This window comes from Oncorhynchus mykiss, chromosome 21 (genome assembly GCF_057628025.1).
Source record: "Oncorhynchus mykiss isolate SJ-2025 chromosome 21, ASM5762802v1, whole genome shotgun sequence".
In the NCBI taxonomy this organism is placed as follows: Eukaryota; Metazoa; Chordata; class Actinopteri; order Salmoniformes; family Salmonidae; genus Oncorhynchus; species Oncorhynchus mykiss.
The window spans coordinates 24149637-24175441 of NC_143042.1; the positions used below are offsets into that span (position 1 = coordinate 24149637).

A 25805-nucleotide genomic window follows, 5' to 3' on the forward strand; every position below is an offset into this window, starting at 1 on the left:
CCATGGTACATTTCCATGATTGACTATATCATGGTATAAGTGAAAGTAGGACCATGGTACATTTTTGTAAGGGCCGAGAGTCTCGTTTGTAGCAAATCTTAGATCGGAGGTCATCTATCTTATTATCAAGTGACTGTACATTAGCCAGTAGAATGGAGGGAAGAGGTGGCCGGTTTTCCCTTCGCGTTAATCTCACCAGGATCCCCCTCTCTTGCCTCTGTAACGCCGGCGTTTTCCCTTTCGGGTAGCCCGAAAATTACAGAGAGAGCCCAGGGCAGATGAGTCGAATTAGAAGCCGGAATTGGGGTAAGTAACTGCCGATCTGATGTTCAAGAGTTCTTGTCGGTGGTAAGAAATAATAGCGGATACATTTCATGAAAATCGATTAAAAATAAATGACAAAATAATCACAAAATAGCAAAGTTGGGTCTAAGCTTGCAAAACGGTAGCAATCAAGGATGGCGAGGTCATATGAGGATTTAAAGCTATCCATATACCTATGCATGTCTTCATCTGTCTCTCTATTATTCTAGTGTCCTGGGAGGAGGATGAGAGAAAGAGAGATGGATGGAGGCCGGGTCAGGCAGCAGGGTACAGTCAGTGATTCTAAGCCTGTCAACATTGATTATACCAGGCCTGCAGTCGGGATCTGCTTTTTAAATGGAGTTGTCGCTGCTTTATTACATATCCAAACTGACTAGTGTTAGCAATTTATGTTATTCTTCAATAACACAAACTCCAAAGCAAATCAGGGGGAGAAGAATAGGTTTATTTGAGAAGGACAAATCAAGATGTTATGCTGGGAGGTAGATGTTCAGTCTCCCCTCTCCTCAGCTTTTCTCCACCGAACAAAGGAACAGAATGCCATTTATAGCCCCCCAGCCTAGCCTGGGGTTGACCAATCAGAAGTCCTTGCAGTACCACTGGGCCAATGGCCAGATAACCATATCCTGCTCCAGACTCAATGTACAGAACGTAGCTCTGAGTTCAGGAGTGACATTCCACAGATTCTAAACAGCTGTTTAGAACTGAAAACCAACTCCTATTTACATTGACAATTCCCTATTGACCATTAGTGTTATATTTAGTTTAAAGTACTCTCGTCCTCTCATTCTCTGCATTGTGTATTTATCTTCAAAATAGTCTTATACTAGCCAGACACATGGTGCCAGCGATGAACTTAATTCAGATGCCATAATTAAGAGACAGAGAGAGAGGGAGATGGATTGATTGACAGAGAGAAAGAGAGAGCCTATAGGGAGCGAGTGAACAGACAGCGAGAGAGGTGTTGACAGAGACAGATGGTTGTGTTGTCCAGTGGTTGAGGTGGCCGACCTGGTTTTTGTCCTGGTCTCCCCTCTGACATCACAGCATCTGTAGCACTACATAGCCATTTATCAGTCCTTTCACCACCAACGGAGCTCGCTTAAACCTCCATCTCTCACACACTGTCGCTCTTTCTCGCTCAAACCTTATCTCCTCATCCCTTTCTCAATCACACAGCTATCTATCGGGGAGACTCTGCCCTCTAGTGTAGAACGACTGCTATGACTCTTGTCCTTGATGTTGGGGGGGAAGTGTGTGTGTGTGTATGTCAGGGAAGGTGTGTGCGTGCGCTTCTTTCTTCAGCCTGATCGATTGCAGCCTCGTTTGTGGGTCTAGCCCTCCATCATGTTGTGATTTGTCTCCAGAGTTGTGTGTGAACAACTGACTGACTGCTCCACTCTCACCTGTTTAATGATTAGTAGATGAGTCATGGGAGAGAATGAGGCTGAAACCCTTAGGCCTAAAAAAGTAATCATTATTTTTCTTGTCATTCCCAGTTCCCATGCTCCTAATTTTATTTTCTTTGTGACAATCAGGTACTTTAGTTTTTCCAGATGTAATATTTAGTTTTTGTATCTAATTCAAGCAATCATCAGCCATCTGTGTTTGTGGGTGGGTGTGTTTTGATGTTTAGCACTAGTGCAGTCTGTCTATGTCAGGATTTCTGGGTTTCTCCAGACAGAGCAGTGAACCTTGCAGAGGTAGGCAGGCTGACAGCGGAACAGAGCAGGCTTTACAGCACTAAGGCCAGATAGACCATGGCAAGAGCAGGCAAAACCCATTTATCATCACTGAGAGCAAGAATATGAATGGATCTCATTCACAGCCTCTCCTCTCAGCCTCTGTCTCCCCTTCTCTCTCCCTTTTGCTGTCACTTTCTCTCTCATTCTCGCTATGTCACCTGTTTCTGTCTCTCCCTCTTTCTAAAGAGATTCGATATGACATTTTTTGGGATTATGTGGCTGCAATACTTCCAGTTGATTTGGGCATCCAATGTATGGGACATTGCACCTTAATATTTGCTAGTCAGCCTGCAAAATAAACACTTCTACGATAAATATGACTAATCTAGAAAATACAGTATATATTTCCTGAAAAACTGTGGACTTAATTCAGCTGTATAAAAAGATTTGTAGCCTAACATAGTCGTTTGATTTTTTATATATACTGAACAAAAATATAAACAACAATGTCAAAGATTTTACTTTTACTGTTCATATAAGGAAGTCAGTCAATTGAAATAAATAAATTTGGCCCTAATCTATGGATGTCACATGACTAGGCAGGGGCACAGCCATGGCTGGGCCTGGGAGTGCATAGGCCCACCTGGTCGGGAGCCAGGCCCAGCCAATCAGAATACGTTTTTCTCCACAAAAGGGCTTTATTACAGACTGAAATACTCCTCAGTTTCATCAGCTGTCCGGGTGGCTAGTCTCAGACGATCCCGCAGGTGAAGAAGCCGGAGGTGGAGGTCCTGGGCTGGCGTGGTTACACGTGGTCTGTGAGGCCGGTTGGACTTACTGCCAAACTCTTTGTGTTGTGACAAAACTGGACATTTTAGAGTAGCCTTTTATTGTCCCCAGCACAAAGTGCTACTTGTAGGCAAAATGAAAATCTGACCCACTTCTATTCATAACTACATTGTTGAATGTAAGTGACAACTTTATACTACTACATTACTAACTAGCCAGCTAATTATTCTGTGTCTTAACCAGTCTGATTTCATTGATCTGTTGCACGTTATCTTGAATGGGCCACGTCAGCTGCAACACTTTTCAGGTTAGGGAAGTTGGAGCTAGCGTTTTCAAATTGGGCATGCTGGCTAATATAGAAAAACCTTCAAAATCTACTATTTTCCTTAAGTTATCAAACAACATTTGTCCATTACAATAAAGTAAATGGTTTAAAGTGTCAAAAACAATCAATCAGATTTTTGTTGAATTTTGGGTTTTTCCCCCAACAGAGTTGGTGCGACATCTGAAGGGTTCTCGTTGGCCGCCTCACATATTGAATTATTTTAAAAATGTTACAATGTTTTACATCAAGGGTGGTCAACCATTTTTAGAAAGCAGTTGCTCAACCTGACCTTGATAAACTGACTCTGACGTTTGAGCAGGGCTGAATCAAAAGCCTGAACACCCAGTAGCTTTCCAGACCGAGGGTTGAACACGTGTTTTATACAGTTGCCTAACATGTATTTTACTGTGTGGGGGGGGGGGGGTTAAGTGCCTTGCAGAACGACAATAGGCTACATGTGATTAGAGATTAGCTTCCCAGTGTCGATACCCCAGGGTTGTGTGAACGGAAAAAAGTATGAGCATGTATGCACTCACTACTGTAATTCACTGGATAAGAGCGTCTGCTAAAAAAAGAAATGTATACTTGCGTAGAGATGCCTCCAATTGTTGGTCTTGGTAATTTGGTTAAAAATAATGGAAAAGTCATGAAATTCCATCTGTCAAAATGTTTATGTACCCTGTGCTTTACGTAGTAGGTTGAATGCAAAGTTAGCATTGAAAATAGCCTAATTTTGGGACCCAATGAGGTCACAGAAGTCACCAGGCTAGGTTTCTTCTGAACCAGAGGGGTATACTACAAAGCAAAGTCCATGGGGTTAGCAAGCAAACTAAATATTTTGATTTGGTTTTGGAAATATAAGCTTGAAATGGGTGGGCACGGTCTAATTCAGGGGTTCCCAACCTAGGGGGCACCAACGTTTCGTGTGTAGGTGCGGGGCCTTCCTTGATTTGCCCGAGGAAAACGCGACTCTGCACATGGGGATATCTTTTTGATTTGTCTCTGACATTCAGAATCGGAGATACGACTCTATAAAGTGGAGGAGTAAAAACAAATTGACTTTGCATGGGAAGTATTGTAATACAATGTGTGACTCTGTCGCTATCAATTCATCTAGTCAATATCTGTAAAACATCATGTATAATTAAATTGAGGGTTAATATAAATGATCATAAAACATATTTGGTAGCGGAATACAATTTGTTTAAATCTGGTCTGCACTTTATTTTTCTTATCCATTTATAATTGTAATGTATGATAGCCTACCTAAAATAAATCATGAGTCTGTTTAGACTATGTACAATTGCATTAAATTAGCTTCAAAACAAAAGTTTCCTACGTCCCTCGAATTAAACAATCAAGCTGAAAGTATTTTTAATAAAGGCTATCTCAATAAACATTAATAATAAGAAAGCTGGGAGGGTGTGACATTTTTCAAAGGTGAAAAAGGGTGCCCTGGGGAAAAAAGGTTGGGAACCCCTGGACTAATTGATTCAACAGCTTAAAACGCATATCTAAGTTGAGCTTTATTATCAAAGATAGCTGGCTAACTCATTGATCCTGCTTTGGAGTTTACCCAACTGAACCTCCCTGGCCTCAGGCAGGGGTCTAGCTAAGCACTGATTGATAACTGATAAAAATACTGTGCATGGGGATGTGTCTGAAATGGCACCTGGTCAAAAGTTGTGCAATATAGGCCTATGAAAAATAGGCTGCCATTCCAGACACAGACATGAATCATTATCTTAATCTAACCTCCTTTTTTTTGGGATAAAATATATCCTCTTTGGAAGAGGAAAGTTAGGCTAGTTCTGCCCCTCCCTGCCTTCTGACAGAAACATTTGTATTTATTATGGATCCCCATTAGCTGCTGTCAAGGCAGCAGCTACTCTTCCTGGGTTCCAGCAAAATTAAGGCGGTTTATACAAATTTTAAAACATTACAATACATTGACTGTGTGCCCTCAGTTGACATCAGAACTCAAAGTGGGCATCTAATTCAACTCAATTCTGACATTTTGTTGAAAATCTGTACTGGGACTGCGTTTCTGATGTATTTCTCCAGTGTGTATGAAAATTAGATGAAAGTATGATCCTCCAAAATATGGTTTTCTATGAAAAAGTCTCAGAGTTTAGTTAAGTTGTCTATTAAGACGATCATCCAATGATGAATACCCTGGAGAGTGGACCGTAGAGTAGGAGCGAAAGACACTCATCCCGCAAAAACATTAACAGCATCTCAATTTTGCAAAGTTGAACCACTATAGTAGCTCAAGTTTCTGTCTGGTGTGGTACAGCATTTCACAGACCTCAGTGTTCATTTCAGACCAGAGGCCAAATGACAAGTACTGTGATGATTATGTCTCTCATGGCGATGCCCTAGGCCGAAAGCTGCTCAACTGTAGCTGGTCTCACCAGGCAGGCCCTCAAGTGCCAGTTGTCTCCCTCTTCTGATTGCTAATTCCTTTGTGCGTTATTACTTAGCACACAAAGTCAGGCGTATGGTAACCAATACAAGTTGTTTTTACCTGTCCAGGCCAGTAATATGTTAAGGCTACTCTGAAGTAGGCCTAAGTTCCTAACTGCTGTAGAGCACCAACTTGAGTTGCTTTTAGTGTGTTTGTGTCCTTTCGACTTTATCAACAGCTTTTCATCCCATTGGAGGAATCCAGACTTGAAAGGCCTCTGGCCACCAAAGATGGAATTTTTCCCCAGTTGAACTTATGCAGTACTCAGTGGCTGACGAGCTTCTTAGGAAAGTGTGTCTAAAAGCTGCTGCCTATTGGCGAATCGAACTGGTGTGCTCGCATATTACCTTAAAAGACCTTCGCTTGAGAAACGAGAAAAAAGCGGCAATAGTACTGTTTGTCCATTTTGAGACGCTGTATACATACACTTCCTCAAAATAGTCTGAATTAATCTAAGATGACTCTTTTTACATTTTAGCCGAGCAGATAATAGTCGCACAATTTTACATCTAACTGAGATGTTTGTTGCAGTACCTCTCAATGAAAAAGTTTGCATGAAAACCAGTCGTCATAATTTACAGTGCATTCGGAAAGTATTCAGACCACTTGACTTTTCGCACATTTTGTTACGTTACAGCCTTATTCTAAAATGTATTAAATACTTTCCCTCCCTCATCATTCTACACACAATACCCCATAATGACAAAGGGAAAATAGGTTTTTAATAATGTTAAGACATTTTATACAAATAAAAAACAAAAATACCTTATTTGCATAAGTATTCAGACCCTCGGCAATGAGCCTCGAAATTGAGCTCCAGTTCATCCCGTTTTCATTGATCATCCTTGAGATGTTTCTACAACTTGATTGGAGTCCACCAGTGGTAAATTCAATTGATTGGACATGATTTGGAAAGGCACACACCTGTCTATATAAGGTTCCAATGTTGACAGTCAAAGCAAAAACCTAGTCATGAGGTCGAAGGAATTGTCCTAGAGCTCCGAGACAGGGTTGTGTCGGCACAGATCTGGGGAAGGGTACCAAAACATTTCTGCAGCATTGAAGGTCCCCAAGAACACAGTGGCCTCCATCATTCTTAAATGGAATACATTTTTAACCACCAAGACTCTTCCTAGAGCTGGCCACCCGGCCAAACTGAGCAATCAGGGAGGTGACCAAGAATGTTCACTCTGACAGTGCTCCAGAGTTTCGCTGTGGAGATGGGAGAAACTTCCAGAAGGACAACCATCTCTGCAGCACTCCACCAATCAGGACTTTACGGTAGAGTGGCCAGACGGAAGCCACTCCTTAGTAAAAAGCACATGACAGCCCGCTTGGAGTTTGCCAAAAGGAACCTAAAGGACTCTCAGACCATGAGAAACAAAATTTCTCTGGTCTGATGAAACCAACATTGAACTCTTTGGCTTGAATGCCAACCGTAAGTTCTAGGGGAAACGTTGCACCATCCCTACGGTGAAGCATGGTGGTGGCAGCATCATGCTGTGGGGATGTTTTTCAGCTGCAGGGACTGGGAGTCTAGTCAGGTTAGAGGAAGAGGAAGAGATGAACAAAGAAAAGTACAGAGAGATCCTTGATGCAAACCTGCTCTAGAGCGCTCAGGACCTCAGACTGAGGAGAAGGTTCACCTTCCAACAGGACAACAACCCTAAGCACACAGACAAGACAACGCAGGAGTGGCTTCGGGACAAGTCTCTGAGTGTCCTTGAGTGGCCCAGCCAGAGCCCGGACATGAACCCAATAGAATATCTCTGAAGAGACCTGAAAAAAACTGGTGTGCCAAGCTTGTAGCGTCATACCTAAGAAGACTCGAGGCTGTAATCGCTGTCAAAAGTGCTTCTACAAAGTACTGAGTAAATGGTCTGAGTACTTACGTAAATGTGATTTTTAAGTTTTTTATTTTGAATAAATAAGCAAAAATGTCTAAAATCCTCTTTTTGCTTTGTCATTATGGGGTATTGTGTGTAGATTGATGAGGGGAATAAAAAAAAAAAAAAATTTTAGAATAAAGCTGTAACGTGACAAAATGTGGAAAAAGTGAAAAAGTATGATTCACTAGATTACTGTGTGGTTCAATGGCAGCCATGCAGAACTTGGTCTTCCCATAGTAGAACAAAGACTGACTGTGAACTCCCCATGAGCCAAATCACAACCAATATAGAGATCTGGTGGCTTCCTCATAATCCCTGCCTCAAAACTGGCACTAAAACTTTTGATTTTACTCAACCTCATTAAAAAGCTGGCATCACACACACTTTAGAGACTAGGGAGAAGTTCAAAAAAGTTTTTTAAAAGTGTCATCTGAAATTAGAATATTGTACGTTGTTAACATCATGAGAGAAGTAGGATCATTTATAAGAAGTAGGGGAATTTATAATGCAATCAGTTTAAGAAGCCGACCACCTCTCTCTGCAGTGACTTTGAGAGGCCGGGCTAGGGGGGAGTTGACAGGGTCCTTACTGTACCATTCACTCCCCAGTCATCTGCACTATATCTCACCATGGCTACGTCCCAAATGGAACCCTATACCCTATATAGGCCTAGTGTGCTATATATGCTTGGGTCAAAAGTAGTGCACTTTATAGAGAGTAGGGTACCATTTGGGATGTAGAGTACATTCCATCGTCCAGAATCCAGGTGGTAATATGGAGGAGTATCTTTTTACAAGACTCCTATTAGTTCACGAGCCTGTCGTCACCAGCTGCTTGTCTCTTCGTCCTTTACCTGAGTTAACAGCACTGTACTCTGCCTCTCACACAGACAGACATAGTGCTTAAGGTTTAGAGCATCAGCTAAAACTTTTACAGCGCCGCATAAATGCGTCAGGCCGGATGACATCCCTGTTAGCCATGATAGTGATGATGTGGAGATAGGCCCTAGTTTATCTGCTGGGGATGTTGTCTTGGGCCCCTGCGTTTGAAGAAAAGGGGATCTGCCTGCCACTGAGATTGTAGCCTGTCCACCTTTAGTTTTACAGGCCTATACAGGCCTATACAGGCCTACATCGGAGTGTATCGGGATGTTGCTGGGGATGTTTCTTTATTGGGTTGTTGTCGGCCGTGATAGAAATAGGCCTACGGGATCTGCTGTCGCTGTCTGATATTATAGCGTATCACTTTATTAAGTAAGTGTTTGTTTTGTGTTGTTGACATGTTTTTATTCAAGAGAGGGCTATGTTTTGGTATTTGTTGAAAATAGGGGGCTGTAGTGGATTTGTGGCAACAGGGGAGTCAGTCAGAAGAAGTTGAGTGAGGTGTTTGCTTATTGATGGGTGTTTTCTACGCTTTTTGGTTGTGTGTGAGTCTGTGAATGTGAGCTGTGTGTGAGGACCTCTTGGCTGTCTGTCCGCCCCATTGCCCCCTCTCCGTCTGAGTAGTGTTTGAATCGTGCATGGCTCCAGCTTCCCAACTGACTACCTCACTCAGTCAGCACACAGACTGACAGCTCTCATCTTCCTTGATAAATGGCCTGTCTTGCCTTTTCTATATATTTTATTATATTCCTCTTTTTGGACTCAAATCCAAGCACTTGACTCTCCAGCTGGAGAATGAAACAACACAATCTGTGTTGGGATTGTACAGTACATTATAAACATGGCCATATTTTTAAGGTATTTAGCATCCATTAATTCAACTTCACCCATAGGGATACAGTTGTCACAATGCTTAAACGGGAGGTACACGATGTTACAAAGTACCGGCGTGGCCACAAGTGAAACTGTACTGTAGCCAAGACCTGTCCGGTGTGAGCTCATGAATAAACCATTAACTCTAGTCTAAGGACTGGGATATGATAGGAAGTGGTCTCAGGGAGAGAGAGAGTCTATGACATAACATAGTGTTTCCCCTAGGATTTTTCAGCAGTGGTGGAAATGTTAGTGTGGGGGGGGGGGGGGGGGGGGGGGGGCATGGCCAGTGGTGGTTGTTTTAAAACTCATTTTATTCTGCAATTCTACAACCCCCCCTTTTTTTTCTCTTTTTCTGTTGTTGTGTTTTGCAGTTTTAAAGCTAATTTCCAACCAATTTTACACATTTTGCATGGGGCAGAGTATTGCTGTTTTTAAAGGTTATTTCCTGCAATACTACACATTTTCCATGTCTTAACTATCTGTGTTTGTGATTCCAGAGTTCGTAGCCTGACTGAGTCACCCCCCCTCTCTTTAGAATAAATAGGCCTACAGTATATTCTATTTGTCATTCGTAGTCTGTGCTGGCATTTTCATTTGACTTGGCCTTTATCACCCTGTCCAGGATACGCCTTTCCTCTGTTTCTCTTAGATTAGCCTCATAGCTCAGACACAATCACAATGCTGACTGACGTGCTTCACACTGTGCTTTCCCCTCATAATCTCACACAGGGCTCTGAGACTTCTGATTTGATTTAGCTCTGGGTCCACGTCCCCAGAGACCTTGTTTCACGTCCTCAGAGACCTTGTTTCACGTCCCCAGAGACCTTGTTTCACGTCCCCAGAGACCTTGTTTCACGTCCCCAGAGACCTTGTTTCACGTCCCCAGAGACCTTGTTTCACGTCCCCAGAGACCTTGTTTCACGTCCCCAGAGACCTTGTTTCACGTCCCCAGGGACCTTGTTCCACGTCCCCAGGGACCTTGTTCCACGTCCCCAGGGACCTTGTTCCACGTCCCCAGGGACCTTGTTCCACGTCCCCAGGGACCTTGTTCCACGTCCCCAGGGACCTTGTTCATCTAGTGCTTCAGGCTTTGCTATTTTATTCTAATGAACATGTGATACATTCTTGAAAAAGCCCTGTTTTCTGAGAAACAAGACAGCTCCGGCCAGTAATGAAACAGCATTTGCAATTTTAAGACCTGGCTCTAGGAAACTGAGCAAGGTCGTGTTGTTTCCTTCCCCATGTAGCAGGAGCTTCAGATGGAATTTCCTCATCAGTTATCTGACTGAGTCAGCTAGGGAGAGGATGTTAAAGGGACATGCAGACCGCATCTTAAATTACATTCTATAACCTTTTATAGTGCACTCATTTTCAACTGTTAGTGCACTTCTTTCAATCAGAGGGGACCCATGTAGTGCAGTACTTTTGACCTAATCCCTATGCGTGAACAGAATGTAATTTGAGATTTTCCCAGTTTGGATTTTTCCAGCTGCGGCCACCTTTGTCAGTTTCGAGTAGTGTTTTTAAAATGCAGCGAGCACAGAGGGTGTGTTCCGTCATGTTCGGTGATATTCCTCCTGTGATGTATGGCTGCAGCAGGCAGATGCTCTCACACTGCTGGCCAGCTGGTGCCAGGTAAATGTCTGGCCTCCAGCCCTCCCAAACACTGAAGCCTTGCACGTATGGCCATGAGAACGGTTGTCTTTGGAGATCATCGAGGAGAGAAAGTGTATAAGGCTGTGTACAACTCTCTCTCCCCACCGTGAGGTTAATGTCAGTTACGATTGCACACTTCAGGAGGAAGGCGAGATTATTGGGACGCGACCATAGTGTTCTGTGGGCTGTGATTCACTATAGAATCTATGTCAGTCGAGACCCTGGAGATACAGAGAGGAAATATAGATCAATTGCTATGTCCTATGGCCTTTATCCTATGCCTACCGTCACTGTGTTGTTGATTTTATATGGTGTATATCTAATAAATGCTTGATTTCTTGCTCCCTTCTGAAAAACGTTATCTTTTTTTAATTTAATTTTTTTACCCAGTTTTCGCTCCAATTTAGTGGTATCCAGTTGGTAGTTACAGTCTTGTCTCATCGCTGCAACTCCTTTATGGACTCGGGAGAGGCGAAGGTCGAGAGCTGTGCGTCTTCTGAAACACAACCCAACCAATGCCCACTTAACCCGGAAGCCAGCCACACCAATGTGTCGGAGGAAACACCGTACGCCTGCACTGCACAATGCCCGCCACAGGAGTCGCTAGTGCGCGATGGTACAAGGACATCCCTGCCGGCCAAACCCTCCCCTTACCTAGACGGCGCTGGGCCAATTGTGCACTGTCTCATGGGTCTCCCGGTCAGCTGCGACAGAGCCTGGACTCGAACCCAGAATCTCTAGTGGCACAGCTAGCACTGCGATGCAGTGCCTTAGATCTCTGCGCCACTCAGGAGGCCTTGAAAATGGTTTTGAATCTCAATGGGAATGAAAATAATAAATAAAATGATAAATAAATGTAAAAACGAACATGCTCAGAATGTTGTTTAGCCTAAGTGGCGATGGTATACAAAGCATTAGTGATAGGCTATACAACGTATTAGTAATTGTATAAGTGGATGCTTGATTTAGCCAATGGACTAATCTAGGCCTTTCCTGTTTAGAACATGCCAACATTTCCCATTGCAATATCTGTCAGTAACACAACACTCTATTGCGTTTGTTTTAGAACTGCCGGGCAAAGTAATTTGGAACTAATCAATATGTCTGCTGTGTTGTACCAATTTCATGCCAGCGTTCTGAACAAGAGTCGAGGTTAGGCCTAAGTCGGAGATGCTTCTGTTTTTACATGGAGGGAGGTAGAGTGGGAGGGATGGATGGATGGGGAGGTGTTGTGGGGGAGGGGAAGAGGAAGCGGTGTTTTGCCTGCCGGTGTCATCTCATTTACACTCAAATCAGTTTCCCCCGCTCTCCTAACACGAGTGAAACAATGCACAATATGCAATTACACTGAAGAGATTCTTGTTGAATTTGGATTGGAATAGGCAAGCGGAATGTTAATGATACAGTCCTAAACTTTAGTTAGGCTGAAGCGAGGCTCGATGCATGGCCATTTATGAATTATGGCTGAATGACACCGGTGAAGGTCTTGTGTGCGTCCCAAATGGCATCCTAGTATTCCATTTTATAGTGCACTACTTTTTACCATAGCCAACAGGGCTCTGGCTAAAAGTAGGGTACTGTATAGGGCAGGGGTCGGCAACAGTTGGCCCGCTAGCAAAACCGTACCGCCAGTGATTTTATTTAGATTTTATTTAGCTTTACCGTCCCGCCAGTAATTCAGCCCAAAATTTGTTTAGTTTAGGAAATCAAGTATTCTCAAGTATTTCCACGAATACAAAAAGAGTTATCGTGTGTCAATATAAGCAAGCTATGAAATTATTATTTTAAAATAAAATCTATTTTTAGGTTTAGTTGTGTTCAATTTGCAGAGCGTAAATTATTTTAATTATGTTCCATCCACTCCAACAAAAATCTTCTCACAGCTGAATCTAGTTGCAAACTATAGCAATACTGAGAATTCACTGCAATTCAATAGGATCTCCATATCTCTCTCTCTCTCTCTATATATATATATATATATATCTACAAGGGCTCTCTGAGTTGAGAGATGGTTCAATGTCATATCTCTATCTAAAGGTTCCTATAGTTTAGTGCACAGACTAATGCAAACAATTGTTGTACCTCATGTGCATTCACTGCTATATGCATGTATGTTCAAGGACTCATCAAGTGAAGAGAAATTGTTCATGGTCATATTTCTTTAGGTTTCTGTAGAGTAGTGCACAAACCATAGAACTATAAAATTATGTACAAAGCAAAACTATTCAGCTAGCAAGTCCCCAATCAATGTCATGCTTTTATTTTGTGATAGGAACGCTATCTAGCTCATTTCTGATTGTCCTGTTCTGAATATGTAAATGTTCCTCTGCTATGTACTCAGCCAGTTTCCTCAGTCAGTCTTTTTGTTATGATAATACTCATCATATCTACAGTAGTCAATGGGTAGAGTAGCCAGCATAGGTGTCCATGTTGTCAACAGGAAATGGAAATAAAGACCTTTCCTCTTCAAATAGGGGTGTTTTTATGCCCAATTTAGCACTGTCCACTCTCTCAGAGTTTGAAGTATGCAGTGGACATATTGTGAAAGTATCCAGCGTTAAACCATGGCTGCATCCATCCCAAATGACACCCCATTTCCTATATACAGTAGTACACTGCTTTAGACCAGTGCACTAATGGGCCCTGGTCAAAAGTGCACTACATTGGCTGTGTCCCAATTTGCAACCTATGTGAAGAATCCAGCATAAACAATTTTTTTGGTGGTTTTATAGTCCCAGAGGGAGCTCATCTTTCCCAATTTAAAAGTCCAATTTGCACCTCTCTGTGAGATTTATTCACATTAACGCTCGTGGGCCCCAGACCCCGGCCTCCTGACAATGTGGTGGGAAACCTCTTTAAACCCATCAAATTCTAATGTTATGGAAGTCAGAGACAGTGAGGAGAAGCTTTGGGTTTGGAATTCATTTCCTGGCACCCCAATGCCTGTATGTGTTGGATATCAGGGAATGTGGGAAAAATATACAGCAATTCAGAAATCTGCATGCTAGCCGTCTTTCAAGGAAATATGTTTTCCTCTAGAGCGACCATATGTTTTGGGTTCATTTTCTGGCATCATGATCTCTGTAGGTGTTGGGAATTCTGAATATTTGGGGGAAATAGGCTATACAGTAAATATGGGTGTCGCTGTCTTTCCAGGAAATATGTTTCCCCCCGAAGCAAACATGATAAATGCATTAGGCTGATGCTGTAGGCTTATCTGTATCCTAAGGCTTAGTAGTGGAATATGGAATTGTTGACATTTGTGTTTATTTAATTATTCTCTTTTCTTTTGCTTTCTTCAGGCAAAGAATCTCAGTGGTCTTGAATATTCTTTGAAAGTGTCATAATGTAATTCTCTGCCTGTTCCCCTTTCAGAGGAATTACGAAAGTTGAGCTGGTCTGGAATTCCTCGCCAGGTTCGTCCAATCACGTGGAAGCTCCTATCGGTAAGTAAGGGTGTGTTCACACACAGTCCTCTTTTAAAAGAATGTTCTCAGTCGTCTTTAAGGGTGTTTTCACCCTTGATCCCTTTCAGACAATTTTTGTGAACTCTGTCAATTTTCTGTGTGTAGTTTGAACACTCATAAAGAACTCAGACCCCTCAAAAGAGAAGAGCCCCCGATGCAAACCGAACTGAGACCATCTTCGAGAGGGGAGGGGGGGGCTTAGCCTACCTAAGGTGTCTAATCAAATGTACATGTTAATAGTATCTTCTGATTACAATTATTATGTCTCATATTTTAACTAAACGCAATCTATTAGCTTCCAAAATGTAAGTAGGTATATCTAGCTGCCCGATAGCACATTCTGATTAAATGGCTTGTTCAGCACTTTGCATTGAGTAAATGTTGGAAAATGATCTTGGTTCCTTAACATAACAATGTGAATGCAAAGAGGACTCACAAAATAGGTGAAGTGAACTGGCAAAAGAGTTGAGTCCTCATTCAAAGTTTTTACCCCAGAGTTCACATTAAAGAGGACTATATGTGACCCCCCCCCCCCTAAAAAAAACAATCTCAGTCCAATTTAATGATCTTTCCCTTGTGGCTATGACCACATCACAGCCATGATACAATTGTCATAACACATGACGTCTCATGTATTATTGCTTAGTTACTACAGGTGGTTTGGAATTCCCATTGTTAGAGCCTATCCTGCCCATGATATACAAGGCAACATGCACATGGCCACATTCATAAAAAGTGCCATTGTTTACGTTGTTACCTAGCAACGCACTACTACTTTTACAGATCCACTTTTTCCTCTGCCTAGCCGTGCAACTTATAAACTTTATCTCCACTGTAAAAAGCTTCTAGACATTTGCAATATTGAAATTCGATCTTCACTGTGCTATAATAATGAACCTGTTGGGAGTCTGGACGAGACAGACAGACACCTTTTCTCAGCCAGTCGAAATCATGGAATCTGCATAGTTTTTATGGATATACAGTGCCTTGCGAAAGTATTCGGCCCCCTTGAACTTTGTGACCTTTTGCCACATTTCAGGCTTCAAACATAAAGATATAAAACTGTATTTTTTTGTGAATAATCAACAACAAGTGGGACACAATCATGAAGTGGAACGACATTTATTGGATGTTTCAAACTTTTTTAACAAATCAAAAACTGAAAAATTGGGCGTGCAAAATTATTCAGCCCCCTTAAGTTAATACTTTGTAGCGCCACCTTTTGCTGCGATTACAGCTGTAAGTCGCTTGGGGTATGTCTCTATCAGTTTTGCACATCGAGAGACTGAAATGTTTTCCCATTCCTCCTTGCAAAACAGCTCGAGCACAGTGAGGTTGGATGGAGAGCATTTGTGAACAGCAGTTTTCAGTTCTTTCCACAGATTCTCGATTGGATTCAGGTCTGGACTTTGACTTGGCCATTCTAACACCTGGATATGTTTATTTTTGAACCATTCCATTGTAGATTTTGCTTTATGTTTTGGATCATTGTCTTGTTGGAAGACAAATCTCCGTCCCAGTCTCAGGTCTTTTGCAGACTCCATCAGGTTTTCTTCCAGAATGGTCCTGTATTTGGCTCCATCCATCTTCCCATCAATTTTAACCATCTTCCCTGTCCCTGCTGAAGAAAAGCAGGCCCAAACCATGATGCTGCCACCACCATGTTTGACAGTGGGGATGGTGTGTTCAGCTGTGTTGCTTTTACTCCAAACATAACGTTTTGCATTGTTGCCAAAAACTAAAATTTTGGTTTCATCTGACCAGAGCACCTTCTTCCACATGTTTGGTGTGTCTCCCAGGTGGCTTGTGGCAAACTTTAAACAACACTTTTTATGGTATATTTGCAGTGGTCTGATACTCCTTCCATTTTAATATTATCGCTTGCACAGTGCTCCTTGGGATGTTTAAAGCTTGGGAAATCTTTTTGTATCCAAATCCGGCTTTAAACTTCTTCACAACAGTATCTCGGACCTGCCTGGTGTGTTCCTTGTTCTTCATGATGCTCTCTGCGCTTTTAACGGACCTCTGAGACTATCACAGTGTAGGTGCATTTATACGGAGACTTGATTACACACAAGTGGATTGTATTTATCATCATTAGTCATTTAGGTCAACATTGGATCATTCAGAGATCCTCACTGAACTTCTGGAGAGAGTTTGCTGCACTGAAAGTAAAGGGGCTGAATAATTTTGCAAGCCCAATTTTTCAGTTTTTGATTTGTTAAAAAAGTTTGAAATATCCAATAAATGTCGTTCCACTTCATGATTGTGTCCCACTTGTTGTTAATTCTTCACAAAAAAATACAGTTTTATATCTTTATGTTTGAAGCCTGAAATGTGGCAAAAGGTCGCAAAGTTCAAGGGGGCCGAATACTTTCGCAAGGCACTGTATACAAAGAAATGTCAATAAAGGAACTATTGAAATGAAATGCAGCTACTTTGCTATCTTTCCTGCTTCAGTCTAAAGTGATTGTGTTAGCTGTGTAGTTGGCCAGCTAGCAATGGTGGGGAGGAGCCTCCATATCAATCCTTTTTTTGCCATAGCAACCTGCAAAGTTCTGGAATGTCAACCAGCTCTCGGGTGACTTTGCTTTACATGGCAGTCAGTATGAATAGAGCTAATGACCAGAGAATGCTAAAATTGCACTTGGAGAACTAGCGTTAGTGAATATAGCATCACATTTTGTTGAACAATTTATGGTTTGGGAAAGAATCTTGTTTTTTAATGCTAGTAACCTGTTGTATAAAAGCAATTCTACACTCGAGTCCATGTGTTATGATATTTTTACCATGGCTCTGGTGGCTATTGTGGCCTCGTATTATTGCTTAATTACATAATGCTGTAATTGAAAATGTAACACCCAATGTAGGCTGCTGCCCCTTTAAGAGCCTGCATTGATTATGTACCATATGTTGTGATTGTCACCAAATATGTTCTCTTCTCACACGATTCAAACCTCACAATCAAATAAACAGCTCATGAAGCTCTATAGATAACATATTGCAAAATAATTATCTGAACATTGTGTCAGTACAAAACTCCACACACATTTTGGAATTTCTGTGCATTCATGACAATCGCTAATCAATTTTCAAAAACGGCACACGTTTCTTCTGTGAACCTGTACATCATCGTCTCTGGCACCAATGTGAGGGGTTATGGCAGGGAAAACGGTGTTGCAGTAGCCGAGTCAAGAATAATTACGAGAGAACGTGTGGAGCTTTGTGTTCACATTCAGAGGCTCTTTTGAGTTCCTTTGGAGTGTTCACAAATTGTCTGAAAGGGACCATTCATTTTGTTAACAAAAATGGTCTGAAAGGCACCATGTGTGAAAACACCCTAAAACCATCTTGTCAGTTTTCTCCCAGGCGCTCTCTCTGGCCCTCGCTCGCTCTCTCTGGCCCTCACTCGCTCTCTCTGGCCCTCGCTCGCTCTCTCTGGCCCTCGCTCGCTCTCTCTGGCCCTCGCTCGCTCTCTCTGGCCCTCGCTCGCTCTCTCTGGCCCTCGCTCGCTCTCTCTGGCCCTTGCTCGCTCTCTCTGGCCCTCGCTCGCTCTCGCTCTCTCTGGCCCTCGCTCGCTCTCGCTCTCTCTGGCCCTCGCTCGCTCTCCCCGGCGCTCGCTGTCGCTCTCTCCGCCGCTCGCTCTCGCTCTCTCCGGCGCTCGCTCTCGCTCTCTCCGGCGCTCGCTCTCACTCTCTCCGTCTCGTTCCGTCTCGCTCACTCACGCGCTGTCTCCTCTCTCTTGCTCTCTCATGCGCTGTCTCGCTCTGTCTTTCTGTCTCGCGTGCTCTCTTCTGTCTCTCTTCTATGTCTCTCTTCTGTCTCTCTCGCGTGCTCTCTACTCTCTCTCTCGGGTGCGCTCTCTCTTTGTCTGTCTCTCTTTCTCTCTCCCTGTGATTCATGGAGATTAATAACGCTCTTTACCTCCATTTAGAAATTAATTGCCAGGCACAAATAATGTATTCACGATACAGAATGTTTACTCATTAAGCTATTGTTGCAGTTTACAGTGACCCAACTAGTGAGTGACTTCAGTCTGGTGATCACTTCAGTGTGTGGAGCATTACTTTGAGTGGTGTGACTTTCACATTAATTGCTGTGTGTAGTTAATGTCCCACAGACAATAGCTCATTAAATTGCCTAGGGGTACGGCAAAGATTTTTGTTGTCAACACAAATTAGTGTCAGAGGTCCCCAGTTCGGTTCTGAGGGGCTGAGATGCAGTGGTGTAAAGTACTTTAGTAAAAATACTTTAAAGTACTACATAAGTTCTTTTTTGGGGTGTCTGTACTTTACTATTTTTCACAATTTTTACTTTTACTTCAACACATTCTTACAAAAAAAAAGTATTTTCCCTGATACCCAAAAGTACTCATTACATTTTGAATGCTTAGCAGGATAGGACATGGTGTGTATTGGAAACTTTAGGGAAGTAATGGGGTTACAGTACATTGCACTCTATCTGTGCTTTGCCTCTAAACGAATCACCTATTATTTTGCTGATGATGGTGGCACATCGCTACAATATGGCTATCAGATTCAGATTAGTCATCAATATCCCAATCCAATATCAGGTTGTGCTGTTAGCTCTCAACGGCTTGGGTTTCTGGGATAGTTGATAGGTTCCCTTAGACCCCCAGCCTTGTCCCACCAAATTTTTAATATAGGCCTATACTGCACAACAGACACACGAGAGATGCAAGTGTTTGTGGTTTGAAAAAAAAATGGAAAGGGAGGAGACAGAAAGAGATGCCTAATCCCTGCAACATGCCATCCCTATCCTCCCCCGAAGGATCCTGGGATATCTGAACACTCCCCTGACCTTTAAATCCTCTCTGTCAAGATGCGGTCTGCGATAGACAGGAGAGGCTCTGAGAATCTATTCTCCACCCTCTACCGCTATTCCATAAACTTGGAGCCACATAATAAAACTTCACTCTCGGCGCGTCCCCTGTGACCTTCTCTGCTCCCGACCGTGCCGTGGATATTCAATTTATTCCTTTCCAGAGGCTGGTTAGTGCTAGCTGTATTACCTCCTCTGAAAGAGACAATCAGGCATTCTAGGTTGTTAATACATTTTAATGCAGCATCACCACCCATACTATCCCCCCCCCCCAGTTGCATTTTATCACCTGACTGCACAAATTATACATAACTGTCTCAATCATTATTAGGAAACGGAGGTAATTATAAGGTAAGAAAACAGTGAATGAGCCCTTTTTATATTCTCGTCATTCTACCTCTCCCTGGGTGATATCTCTATACGCTACAGTTATGTTTAGACTCGTCTCTGTCTGTCTGTACCATAAGACACAGAGAGAACTTCAGCTTCCGGCTCTGTGAAAAATAATAAGTGTTTCTGGAATAATGAATAAGAAGCTTTTTAAAGAAGAATCGTCCACTTGCGTTCCAGTGCCTGGAGGGAGTCAATTAAGTGGATTTTCGGTGATAAGAATGGCTAAGCCGCCCGTGGCAATGTGTACACTTTCCTAATGGAGCAGAATTGTTAAATGTTAAGTGCTGGTAAAGTAGCAGCTAACTGGCTTTGTGGTATTGATGTGGCTGCAAGGCCAGATGTGATATATAGCCTAGTGTAGGCCCCATAGTCAGCACAGCATGTTAGCTGTAGCATATAGGCCTATGGGTCATTCTATATCAAATCGAGGGTCTTTTTCCTAAGCCATTTTTTTTATTAGTTGATTTTCATATGCAATGACCCATGTAGAAACTGTATATAGAAAATCATATCTCTGCACTCAAAATAACTCAGTGCCACTAAGCCAGAAAAGTAGCAGATATAACAAGCTTAACTCTAGTACAAACACAACTTTATGACCATTTAGATGCATACCATTTTTGAGTCATTTAGTGTCTTGCTTGGGTGGGCGAGAGGCACCATGCCATTGAGTACTTCTCCCCTCAGGCCAGGACTATGTCCCATTTCAGGCTACAGGAAGCCCTGGTGCCTCAGTGTTTGCCATGTTGAGACTGGCACACTGATGATGGAGGTGCCAATGAAGGACAGGGTAGACAGCAGGTGATAGAAAGGTGCTATCACGGCCCGTGTCTCTGAACGGTCTCTGGTGAGGGACAAACGCCTCTGATTTTTATGTAGAAAGACTGAGAAGCTCAGTTCAGGTGGCTTTTTAAAAAGGACTACTCCAAACCGAATGAAAATAAAATTGTACTGGCACCATCTGAAATATAATTTCCACCTCCAGAAATGAGCCTAACATATTGAGAAAATTATTTGGTACAACATGGTCCATATTATCAGGTATGCTATTAGCAATAAGCATTATCATCTGTAGCACAACTGATGCAGCATAGTGGCTATAAATAAATAAGCTGAAGCATGGGGTTGCCTATTTGCATTTACCCTATTGGGCTAATCATTAGCTAGATTCGAAATGTAATCTTTTAACTAGTTAAAATTCATAAATAGGATGCTATGTCCCAAAAAAACTTGCATAATCACAGTGAATTTAACCTAACAGGTAGGCCTACATTAACTTGGTAACCCCCCACCTGGGCTATCATGCCCACTGCCTGTACTTCTCACAGAAACCACTAAAACATGCAACATGTAAAAAATGTAAAGAAAATAAATAAAATCACTCCAAATAAACTGATTTTGAGGTAGGGTGGCGTTCTACGCGCTGTGCCACAATTAAATTACTGCACAGAAAACTCTGGCACACACACACACACACAGCCATATCTAGTTCACCTGTCTCACCTTCATCTGCTCGCTCATCTGTCATCCTGACTCAGACCCAGAGCTCGAGCTCACTCCACATCGATGCACGCTATTGAACCCCCTGTGTGGTGAGGGTTGGTATGTGCGTTTCTGTCTGTGTTCTTGGTATCCTTCTTTTGTGTCTTTCTGCATCTAGTCCTGTGTTTGTGTATCTGTGATTTTGACATAAGAATTAAAACAGCAGGGAATCATCTTTAAACTAGAGCGATGACTCGTCAGGCCTCTGTGGGAGCAGAGGGGGCTGCCGTCACCGTTTGAGGCGCAATTGTTTTCCTGCAAAATCAATTCTCTTCATCCTGCTGACTTCTCACAACCTACTGCGCACACACACATACTGTTCAGACTTGAGCAACCCTCCCCAGCACTCTACTAAGTAGACATTTTTTTTGTTTGTCAGTTCCTCACTAGAAAATAAAGATTTAATTTAATCCCTAAATTGATTCCATAGGCTTCTTTTTTTCTGAGGGAGAGCGGTGGGAGAACAGGTTGTTTGTGTCAGGTGCCAGCCCATGGATTCACAGAGCGATTAGTGGTGAAAGGAATCACCAGCAAGTTAAAGAGATCTTTAGATGTTTCTCGGCTGGCCAGCTGTAATACAGTAGCTTACTGACTGTCAGCACCTCATAGTTTTACTCTCTCCTCTTCCAAAACTTTCGCAAGGGCCTGGCTATTGATTCTTCTAATTTTCACAAGTACAGATGTAGTCAAATATATTGGCACCCTTGAATTATTCGGTTCTGTTCTCGAAACCAGTTCCAACCCTTGGCACAGATACCGAACACAACCATAAACCCCCCCAAGTAGCTCCCCCTGCCTGTGTTTCTTACTGTGTAGTTTTAAAGACTGCGGCATGCTGTAGGAGACATTTACAGGCCTATAAAAACCTTGATAAAGTGCAGTGCCTCCCTCGGCTGTGTGTGTGTGTTCTCCCTTGTTGACCCTCAGTTCACCATCCATTAACCTTGGTGGAGGAAACTTTCTCTTCCCTTTATTATGTAAAGTCTGGCAGCAGCTAGGGAGACAGCAAGGTGCTCCAGCTCATCTCACAGCCTTATCTATTATTCTCACAACATCCTCTCCAAAAATAACACCTACAAGGCTATGTACAAACACTCACAAAATAAAAAAAAGAGCACAAATTCACACTTTATAGTTCGAAAAGTAAGTTTGATGAAGATTTGCTTGGATTTGACCACTCTCCTCTCCCATCTTCACTAATGGGGTTACATGGTAGGATTAGGGGTCGATTTTTAATTGGACAGGAGGACACCTCATTTTAGGAATGACACTTTCATTTACCTACCTGTGGTTTGTGTGCCTGCCTGGCTGTAGAGAACATCTGCTCACAACTATGACAGTACTGACTCCAAAGGAAGAGGCAATCCTCCTGAACCTGCTTGGAACTGACAGCTCGCGCTGATCAACATTTTATTACTGTTGACATATATTTTTGTAGGTGAAGAGGAGAAAATTCTAATATTTGATATGCTCTCTACTGTATCCAGCAAACATACTGCCAGCCCACCTCCAAATTACTATAACCCGTGTGTGACTCACTCAAACTGTGTTTGTACTGTATCACGGAGGGGTTTCAACTTTCGAAGGACTCCTATTCATGTTCTGACTTAACCACTGCTGGAAAGTCCAACATGTTCCATCAATAAAGTAACCCATTTCTCCTCTCTCGATTCACGAATCAAACTTCCACTCGCATCCTGATTTAATGGAGTTTTCAAAGGGATTTGACCCCCACCAAACGTAGTTATGCACTGCATATCTCACAGCAGTAGCACTCGGATAATACTTCCGAGTCTCTTCAAATACTTGACCTTCCACTGTCACCAACAATAGAATACCAACCCTCACCTCCTTCCTTTACAGCACATTATAAAGTCAGTGTGATTACATGGAAATATGGTAATGGCCCTTACAGCCAGTGCTCAGGGGGCTGCCTGGCACACATACGTCTTGTTAGAGCCATTTTGTTGGGCCGTGGGAGTGAAGAATGGGCACAAGCCTCAACTGCTCCAGAGATGAATGGTTTTCTGGGGCTGTAGATTTCCAGGCAATCAATTACTGAATCACTATAGGCCTAGTCTACACCACCAGGACTTGTCTTTTCTGTCCCAGACATATGGTGTATACTGTAGCTAGATACATTCTCACTGGAGGAGAGGGAGAAGTGTGTGTGTGTTCAATGTTATGCCACTGTTAGGACATTAACCCTCTCTGCATTAATCTCTGCCCATCTGTTATTGAATGTGGGTTGATATTATTCTCTTCATATGGCCAACAACCAGAACAGTTCCCTTTTCAAGTTCTCCTGGCATACTGAAACATTTGCTCATGCAGTGGAGTGTGTCAGTAGTACAGTGCTCTAACAGGCTGTGTCCCAAATGGCACCCTCATCCCTACATAGAGTAGTGCACTACATTTGCCCAGCGTGAGGCCCACTGGAGCGCAGTCCATTTAGCAGATTTAAAGTGATTGGAAGTTACTGTATCCCTAACGTAGTTCTCACGATGTGTGTGGATGCATGGGTGTGTGTGCGTCTAGCCTAGACTAGTGTGTAAGCTGGGCTTGTGAGAAGTAATTCTCAACCACACACAAGGCTAGCATGCCTAGCGTGGGCTGTTTTTTTTTCAGAGTGAATTGATTCAAAGCTGTATGTTTGATTCAGTCTAGTTATTAGGCTTTAGCTTGCGTGGTATCCAGATTGTCATACCTTCACACAGACCTTGTGGCATACTGAGATATCGGGTAATACTGCCACTGGACACAAAGGGAACTGTTTTTAAACCTCACTGAGGCGCTGTAATCCAAAGGTGAGCAGTTAGAGAGGTACATTTAAAAATCCATAGAGAATGACAACTAAATGCTAACGAGTGCATTGCAAACATTTTTTACAGTCTCTGAACTAAACCATACAAGTAAACAAGCAACTAAAAAAAGTTACTCACAGTTTTCGCCATGCACAAAACAAATCTAAGACAACAAGGCTCTTGATCGAGCAGGGGTTTCTCTGCTGTTACCAAGTGAAGCTTGATTTTGGAAGAATCTAACTATTTAGCTAGATAGATAGCTAACTAGCTAGTACATTGTCAAATCAAATGCACAACTGCAGAGCTTTTAGCACATTTTAGTGCAAACATGAAAGTTGTAAAAATTCTGTGCGACTTTTGGCACACTTTTACTGTGAACACTGACACTGTACCCACTTTAAGTTACAGGTATAACAGTGGCCAAGTAGGCTACTGTGGCTATTTGATCATAATATGGGCCTATCAGAGTGGCCTAGCATAAAAAACAATGGAGAAAATGCATCACAGAATTTTAACATGGAAATAGCTGTCCTGTATTTCATCCTACAGTAGCAGCCAATATGTGGTGTTCAATGTAGGCCTACATTCCATCAGACTTTTGTAGGGATTGATATTAACCTGTTTATCCACTTGTCTTTCAGGAGGTGACTGAACATGTTGTGTTTGATTCAAGAAACCACTTTACAACATAAAATGCAATGATTTTCTCATACCATTATTACGGAGATTCAGGCAAATTATGCTGCCTATTGGCCATAACTTATTCAAGCCTGTCTAAAAATACAACACTGCCCCTTGCAGAACAAAAGCTCTTTACCTGACTTGCTTTTCAAAGATGGCAAAAAATGCACTTGTTGTGCTCTTGTAGGAAGCAACCACTCCCCCATTGCTGACTAGCAATGAGCTATAACTGGGCTAATAACTCACTTACTTGCAAAGAATATGAACAAATGCACACACCTGGCTACATGCAGCTGTTGGTTTGATCGCAAAACAAACACATCTATTCACTACCACTCATGCTGTAAACACAGTCCATTGCAAAGTGAATGGCACAGATCCATATATGTCAATGGTCTATTTGCATATAGGGATACTGCAGCTCTGATTGGTTATGGTGCACCGGTCTGTGTAGAGTATGGGCCTGAGTTGTGCCAGTTACAGAGGAGGAACTTCCTGATGCAATTAAGACCTTGAAGTCCGGGAAAACTCGAGGGCTAGATTGCATACCGGTTAAGGCAAGCTAAGGTATCAAACATTTTTTGATGTGCTCAGAGGACCGTTATTAGCATGTTTTAACCACTCCTATAAAAATGGTAGATAATCAGATACTGAACAAGGTCTGATTTCACTAGTACTGTAACAGGACCCATGTGGTAAATACAGTGCATTTGGAAAGTATTCAGATCCCCTGACTTTTTCCACGTTTTGTTACTTTACAGCCTTATTCTAAAATGTATTCAATTGTTCCTCCCCCCCCCCCCCATCAATATAGGAATAATACCCCATAATGACAAAGCGAAAACAGCTTTTTAGAAATGTATTAAACTTAAAACACTGAAATATTGCATTTACACACTGTAAGTATTCAGACCCTTTACTCAGTACTTTGTAGAAGCACTTGTGTCAGCGATTACAGCCACGGGTCTTCTTAGGTATGACGCTACAAGTTTGGCACACCTGTAATTGGGGAGTTTCTCCCATTCTTCTCTGCAGATCCTCTCAAGCTCTGTCAGATTGAATGGGGAGCGTCACTCCACAGCTATTTTCAGATCTCTCCAGATATGTTCGATCTGGTTCAAGTCCGGGTTCTGGCTGGGCCACTCAAGGACATTCAGAGACTTGTCCCGAAGCCACTCCTGCAT

The 25805-nt window shown here is 42.5% G+C and overlaps 1 protein-coding gene across 2 annotated transcripts in view; it reads left to right on the forward strand.

Annotated features, from left to right (window-relative positions):
• The window catches only part of LOC110500284 (TBC1 domain family member 22B), a 185691-nt gene that overhangs the window by 14037 nt on the left and 145849 nt on the right, over window positions 1–25805 (forward strand). For both annotated transcript variants that reach the window (XM_021577578.3, XM_090214318.1), the window contains exon 6: window positions 14268–14338. In XM_021577578.3, the coding sequence (XP_021433253.2) occupies window positions 14268–14338 (71 nt within the window). The remainder of the gene's footprint in view (window positions 1–14267; window positions 14339–25805) is intronic.